Source organism: Piliocolobus tephrosceles, unplaced genomic scaffold (genome assembly GCF_002776525.5).
Source record: "Piliocolobus tephrosceles isolate RC106 unplaced genomic scaffold, ASM277652v3 unscaffolded_44466, whole genome shotgun sequence".
Lineage (NCBI taxonomy): Eukaryota > Metazoa > Chordata > Mammalia > Primates > Cercopithecidae > Piliocolobus > Piliocolobus tephrosceles.
In genome coordinates, this window is record NW_022329272.1 from 1 (window position 1) to 7,737 (window position 7,737).

A 7,737-nucleotide genomic window follows, 5' to 3' on the forward strand; every position below is an offset into this window, starting at 1 on the left:
AATAGAGGACAACTCTATGGCTGGAGCACTGAACAGGGAAAGAGGCGAGGTTGACAAGGTGGTTCAAAGCCTGAGTTTTGTTCTTTGCTTTTTTTTCTTTTTTTTTTTTAGAGACAAAATTTTGCTCTTGTTGCCCAAGTGTGAGCCGCCACGCCCAGCCTGAAGCCTGAGTTTAAGAGGCCTCAAAAGGCATACTAAAAAGTTGGAACTTCGGTTCACACCTGTAATCTCAGCACTTTGGGAGGCCGAAGCAGGCAGATCACCAGGTCAGGAGATCGAGACCATCCTGGCTAACATGTTGAAACCCCATCTCTACTAAAAATACAAAAAATTAGCTGGGCGTGGCGGCGGGCGCCCGTGGTCCCAGCTACTTGAGAGGCTGGGAGAATGGCGTGAACCCGGGAGGTGGAGCTTGCAGTGAGCTGAGATCCCACTACTGCACTCCAGCCTGGGCGACAGAGCGAGACTCCATCTCAAAAAAAAAAAAAAAAGTTTGAGCTTCAGCTTATAGGCAATGGAGAGCCACTCACTGTTCTCAGGCAGAGAGGGATGGGATCCAACACAGACTTTTGAGACAAAACTGGCATAATGTGAAGGGTGGCAGGGAAGAAGCAGGCTGAGAGGCAGGTGGGGACAGGGGAAACTGAGGGTCTGAGCTAGGCGGGAGGCCAGGGGGCTGCAGAAGGAGAAGACCAGGGATCTGCTGGAACCCGCCACGTGGCTCCTGGTTGGCCGAGGCGAAAGACAGCAGTGCTCTGTGCTGAGGTGGGGGATAGGAAAGCTGCCAGCTGCTCCCAAGGAAGGAAAAGGGATTCAGAGCGGTGCCGCCCCTGAGAGCAGCCTCTCCCTTTCCTCTAGGACCCTGCTGTCCTCCCTCCCCTTCTCCCACCTTCCAGCTTCTGGTTACAACACACCTGCAGCCCAAGGCAAAAACTCAGCAAACCCAGCCCCCAGGATTGAGTGAGTGAATGGCAATTCTGCCCCGTCCCTTGCCACCCTTCTTACAGAAGCAGCCAGTGAGTGCCTGCCTGTAACCAGACACAATACTTTGTGACCACTTTGTGGTCACTTAGGTGTCCCCACAAGCCTGGGAACTGGGTTGTCCAGCTGTGGAAGTACAGGCTCAGCAGGGTTAGGTCACTAGCTTAGGGTCAGGTCACACGCTTAGGGTCACGCAGGAAGCGCCAGAGCCTGGAAGTGGTCACAGCCTGACCCCAAAGCTCGTGTTCTGTCTGTGCCATCCAGAGTCTCGGGGGCAAGCCAGAAAGGCCAGGCGTTGGGCCCTGACCTCTGGACTCATCCCTGCCACCCTGCCCTTCTTGGTCTCATGGCTGCAGAAGGAAGTCAAGGCCTTACTGAGGCATGGGTGGTGGGGAGGGGGCACATGGTGGGGAGGGGAGGACCTGTCCTTCTGGTGAGGAAGGAGGTGACAATTAACTGTGACTATAGAGGGAGGGCAGGAAGATGTCCACTGAATGGTCACTGGAAAGGGTCATGGAAGCAGGGAAGGGGAGTGCTTATACCTCCCCACAGAGGGAACAGGCTGTGGGCACAGAAAGAGACTGAACATCACACACAGCTGTGGGGTGTGTCTGATCTACAGTCTCCTTCCTCAGAATGGCTTCATCTACATCTGTTTGCTTACTGGGATATCCTTTAGCTGGGGATGTTCTGAGAAATGGGTCCCAGAGAGGCTAGGGTTCAGGGGTCAAGGGTCAGAGGTCTGGGATGCTGGGACACAAGGGTCAGGAAGGATGCTGAGGCATTGCTTTTGGACTTGTAGCTTCTCCTGGGCTCCACCCAGCAGGAACCACAGCCAAGCATGGGAAGACAGGGGCTGAGGCCACTCCATTACCAGGGACTTCCCAGTACGGGCACGAAAGAACTTCTCAGTACGCAGCAACCTCTCCTCATGCAGCGACCTCTCCTCCTGCAGGGAGCTCCCGCCCCCCGAAGCAGCTGGACTCCACCTCAGCAGAGGATGCCAGTCCAGCTCTCAGCAGCGGCAGCTCTAAGCCCAGGTGAGCCCCAGGTGACCAACATCACCTTTCAGGCCATCACTAAATCATAAGGTGCCTTTGAGCAAATAGGAACCCAATGGTCTTTCCTCTAAGCAGACACATCCTCGTGCCATGGCCACAGCCTGCAGCACAGAGGGTCCCTCACAGGGGCCCTTGAGCAGTGGACAGCTTGCACTATAGGAGCCAGCAGCTCTGCTGCCTGTCCAAGGTGAAGGGTCCACCAGGGTCCCAGTCGCCACCTCTCTCCCTGCCCCAGCCTCAGGGATGGCCCCCCCAGTTCGGAGGCTTTTACCTGTATACTTTGCACTAAGCCCTGTGCCAAGCATGAAAACTCAGAATCCAAAACAAAACAATTTTTTTCCTTACAACTGGAGTCCCAGCCTGAAGGATTGGTTCTTGGGGGTTGTAAATGCACTTGGCTACCGACATCCAGACAGCTGCTGGCAGGTTCAGATCCTGCTGAAAGTGAATCCTGGGGTTGGCAACGGGAGCAGGGATCCCTCCCACACCAGACAGGCTGATGGGACATCGTGGTCCCTAGTGCCTCTGATCTCCTTGGGAGAGATAAAGGACATGGCTTGACTCACAGTAAGAATGCCAGGATGCCCCATATGCCTGTGCCAGTGACACCAGCCCAGATGCAGGCCACTGAGAACTTCCCCGCACACCACTGCATGACCTGGCAAGTCGCTCATTGCTTCAGGTGTCAGTTTCTCCGGTGTGAAATTGGGCCACTCCTACCTAGTTACACAGGGATTGTGGAATTTAACAACTAACACTGACATGGTACCTGGCACGTGTCTGGCACTGAACTATGTGCTTTACACATCCTGACCCATTTGATCCTCACCACAGCCATTTTACAAAGGAGGAAATTGACACTCTGGGGGTTTAGTCACTTACCCAAGGTATAGGAAGGTGGTGGAGCTAGAGTTTGAATCCAGACAGCCTGGCTTCAGGGTCTGCACTAATTAAATAATGTTTGTCAAGAGCCAATAGCACTAAATATCGCCCTTCTGCACCACACCCCCCACAAGTCTTTGCTGCATTGAATTGAATTCCACACTAGGGATTGGCTTTCTCAGCCTGTACTTGGGACCCCCAAAGGACATAGACTCTGGCTTATCTGGTAACAGCCACTAGGCTCCTTGCGTCTCATCTCCAGGGTGTCCATCCCAATGGTCCGCATACTGGCCCCAGTCCTGGTGCTGCTGAGCCTCCTGTCAGCCGCAGGCCTGATCGCCTTCAGCAGCCACCTGCTCTTGTGGAGAAAGGAAGGTGAGCAAAGGTGGGTGGCAGGAAGGTGGGAGGCTCACTGGACTAGGGACCTCGCTGAGACCTGCAGCTCCTCATCTAGCCCCGGAAAGACCCTGTGGGTCTCAGCGTGTCTGTCTGAAATATGGGCATCAGGAGCTGTGGCCTCCCTTCTGAAGGAGCCACGAGGTAATCAACATTAGGAAAGCAATTCACAAGGGGAAATGGGAGAATGAAGGATTCTCAGCTTCTTCCTGCCTGTCCGAACTGATCAAGCGCTTCTCTACCTGTTGATTCCAAGGAATTCATGGCCAGCTCCTTGTGTGGGAACCAACTGCCAGGGGCAATGCAGGACCAAGCACTGGAACTTGAGCAGGACAGACATTGTAACCCCACTCCTGCCACTGGGTCTCTAGAGCTGCTCAGTCCCTTCCATAGGCTGGGGCTCAAATCCCAGCTCTGCCACTTTTCAGCTGTGTGAGCTCAGGCAAGTCATCTACCTGCCCTAAGCCTCATTGATCTCAAATCACAGATATACATCAAACAGAAATAGAATACAAGTCACAAATGTAATTCAAAACTTTTGAATAGTCACATGAAAAAGAGTACAAAGAAATGAGTGCAGTTAAGTGTATTTTATTTTATTTTAATTACTTTTTTTTTAGAGATAGGGTCTCACTCTGTCGCCCAGGCTGGAGTGCAGTGGTGTGATCATGGCTCACTGCAGCCTTGAACTCCAGGGCTCAAGCGATCCTCCTGCCTCAGCCTCCCGAGTAACTAGAACTACAGGCATGAGCCACTAAGCCCAATCTAGTGAAGTTAATTTTAATAATGTACTTTATTTACCCCAATATATCCAAAACATTCTTATTTTGATATGGAATCAATATGAAAATATCAATGATACATATTCTCCTTTCATATTTTTCATATTGAGCCATCAAAACCCAGTCTAATGTAAAATAGTCACATTTCCGTGCCTGATGGCCATGTGTGGCTCCTGGCCGCTGTGTTGGATGGCAAAGACTAAAAGGATTAACCAAAATCTCAGTACTAAGAGCTACCATGTGCCAGGCACTATCCCCAGCTTATCTTGCTTATCCCCTTTAATCTCGTCCACACTGTGGAGTACACCCATTTTCCAGAGGGAGAAGCTGAGGCACAGAGTGGTTAAGCAGCTTGCCCTTTGTTTGCATAGCTAGGAAGTGATGAAGCCAGGAAGATAATCACAATGTCGTCCCCGTGGAGGTGGCCATGGGGGAATCCTGGGCCCGCTTTCCATCTCTTCCATGTGGCTCCTAGGAGGAAATGTGGGCTTTGTCCAGGTCCCCTCTGAGGAATCCAGGGTGGGAGCATTCCTGGTCACAACCTCAGAGCCACTTAGCACCTTGCCTCCCAAACTTTGATTGCCAGCTAGCAGCTGCGGCAACCCTTGGTAGCCTGTCAGAAATACAGACCCTCAGACTCTCACCTCAGCCTACTGTATTAGACTCGGCACTGTATGAAAATGTCCAGGGGGTCCTGTGTTCACACTAAGGCTTAAGTAGCAGTGACCTTAGCACACAGATTTATTTTCCCAGCCAGTTTCTGACCCTCATGAGATCATCTCCATGCACTGATCTCGGAAGACTGGGTCATTCCCAAGGGGCTGAGCTGGAAGGGGCTCTTCTGCCCATCTGGCTGCCTCCTCCCTCTGGGAGGCCCCTGCTCCCTTGTGCAAGGGGCCGGTACGCCTTTCTGGGCTGAGCTCCAGGCCATTCCCAGCTACACCTGGCTTCAAGGAGCTCCTGCTTCTACATCTCTTTCAGCTCGACAGGCCATGGAGACACAGAGGAACGAGAAGGTCCACCTCCCACACTTGGTAAGGACAGAGGCAAAGGGAAGCCCAAGCTCAGATCCCCTTGGGGCTGGAAGTCAAGATTTCTGGGCTCTGCTTCTGTAACTTCCTACCTGGGCCTGCATGCCTGACCTAGAGGCAGCGCTCGCTCCCCATCTTGGAGGAATCTCTGTGAGCCCCAAGACCAGCCCTTCAGGGTGTGAGCCAGAGTGCCCGGGGGGGACTCACAGGTGGGAACCTGATTTCCCGCCAGGTGCCAGGCAGGGCGGGCACCAGGAGCCATGTGAGCATCTTCTCCAGGCGCCTTCTTTCCATGCCTCCTTTTATAATCACAGAACATCGGAGCTGGATCCAGAGGAAGCCTTTGAGATCTCTAGCCCAACCTTTCTCTCAGATTAAAGCAAATTCCCTTTCAGAATGCGCAGGGGTCAGGGAGCTGTTAGAGACGCACTCTCCAGGGCTCCAGCCCCAGCTGAACCCTCCAGGGGTGTGGTCCAGGGACTCTGGCAGTGCTACAGACTCTAGTGGGCTTTTACAAAAGATGAAACTGAGGCCCAGAGAGGGTAAAGGTCTTGCCCATGGTCACACAGCAGGTGGTGGCCCAAATAGAAAACAGGACCCAGATTTCTTGACTCCCTGCTCTTCTCTTTCCAGAACTCCCTGGTGTTTTCTCTGAGCCTTCCTTGGCTCTGAGACCAAGGTGACATGGCTGCCCTAGGACCCAGGCTGAGGGTGGTGCTCAGGGGACCAGGGGCAAGAGAATAAGGGTCCCTGTGCCCATTGTCTGGAGCAGGGAACCTGCCCTAAGGCTACTGCTGCAAGAAGAGACTGTGCCCTCCGAGGCCAGCACTCCAATGGAGGGGGCTGCAGCATCGCACTTTAGGAAACAGAAGCTGCCCCGGCCCCTCCTCCCTCCGCTGTTTACTGAGATGCCTCCACTCCATTCCTTTAAACACAAGGGCAGGAAAGCGGGGCTACCACTGCCTTCTTTCCTGGCGCCAGTGAGGACAAAAGACTCAGGCCTGGTCCCCCCAAGGATGGTCTGGGGTGGAAATGGGACTTTGGGCTGTGGCTTAGGAAGCAGCTGTTGTGTCAGGAAGCTCAACAGGGCCAAAGGTAGTGGAGGGGAGTAAGGGAAAAGTCATGGAGACACATGGATGGACGGATGGTGGGTGCCACTGGCTGCCTCCACGTCCGGCCTCCTGGCTCTGTGGCCTGGGGCCTGGGTCTCACCCCACCTAGCTCCAGAAGAGGGGCTGGGGTCCGAGGATGCTGAGAGCGCCCGTACCAGCCACAGCTCCCATGCTACTGCCTTCTGGCAACCCTGGGAAGGGCTGCTTTGGGCTTTTTCCTGCCTGAGGCACCTGACCCTGGCTCTGCTGAAGAGGGAGGGGACAGGAAGTGGCCCAGGGCCAGCAGGCGGAAGGTCTCTAGGGGCAGCCCGTTGTTGAGGGAAAGATGGAACCAAGAGGGTCAGAGGCAAGAACCTTGTAAACACGATCAGGTGGGAGCTCCTGCTTTTTCTTAAATATTTCCCTTGTGGCTTCTCCATAAGTTTTAGCAGAGTCTGGAGATGGAATTGAAGGGCTTTGGGGTTTTCTTTGCCCACATTCAGGTCAAAGAGGGAGGGGGATGCATTACTCATACTCTGAGAGAGCCTCACAGGGGTGTGAAAACCCTCAGGGAAGTGTTAGGGGTCAGACCAGCATTTTCTTTCCCAAAGAGATCTTGGTAGAAGGATTGCCATCCATCCATTCATGTCAGAGGCTTTATATACGCCATTGAATCCTCATCATTCCCACACGAGGTAGAGATTATTATCCCCCTCATTTTGCAGATGAAGAAATAGAGAGAAAAGGGAACTTGCCCACAGTGACCCAGCCTGAAAGAGACAGAACTGGGGAAACTGACAGGTCTATGGGGCCAGCTGCAGAGCCCTCTGTGTCCTCCACCCTGCTGCACTGAAGTACAAGGGGTTTGAGGAATGGAGCCAAGCTCACAACCCAAGATTCCTCCCCCAGACTCAGGAGAAAGACCCTGGGACAGCTGCAGACTCTCGCTCCTGGAAACGAATAGCCTGCTAAGCTCCCATCAGAACTCAACCCGGCTTCCCAAGACTTTCCTCTTTCTTTACTACGTTTATTACTAGTACCTAGAAACAGGGGCTCTGATATATATCTTGCATATTTAGCAACCCAGAAAATGCCTCTGTGCTTGCTGGAACAGGGTCGATCGTCCACAGTGGAGGCAGAGGGGCAGGGGAGAGATGGAATCACACCAGACTTAGAGTAGTGGGCCTGGCTGCTGCCTACTACTGTGTGTGGTTTGGCCTCTGCACTGAGAGGCTCTTTCCTCAAACTCGGTCACCCTGGAACAGGTGACGCTTCTGTAGTTGCTGGTGGTCCAGGGTCAGCAGTGGCTGGGTTATAACCAGATTGCAAAGCTGTAAATATGGACTCATGGGTGTGATGTCAGGAGTCCTCTGGTGTAGCCCCAGGTCTGCCCTGCACCAAGGCCCCCTCTGTCTTCACCATGGGCAGGGCTACGAGGGACAAGGGCCCTGAGTGGCAGCATTTGGGAGTTGCCTTACCCCTCCCAGTGCCCCCATCCACCACCCACATTTCC

The 7,737-nt window shown here is 53.5% G+C and overlaps 1 protein-coding gene across 1 annotated transcript; it reads left to right on the forward strand.

Annotated features, from left to right (window-relative positions):
• Positions 1-858: 858 nt before the first annotated feature.
• LOC113224349 (CMRF35-like molecule 9) lies at positions 859-5,805 on the forward strand (the record flags this gene model as incomplete). Its single annotated transcript, XM_026453540.1, has 5 exons — positions 859-960; positions 1,784-2,021; positions 3,187-3,299; positions 5,084-5,136; positions 5,767-5,805. Coding segments are annotated over 5 exons (545 nt in total), but the record flags the coding sequence as incomplete, so codon positions are not given.
• Between the last annotated feature and the right edge of the window lie 1,932 nt (positions 5,806-7,737).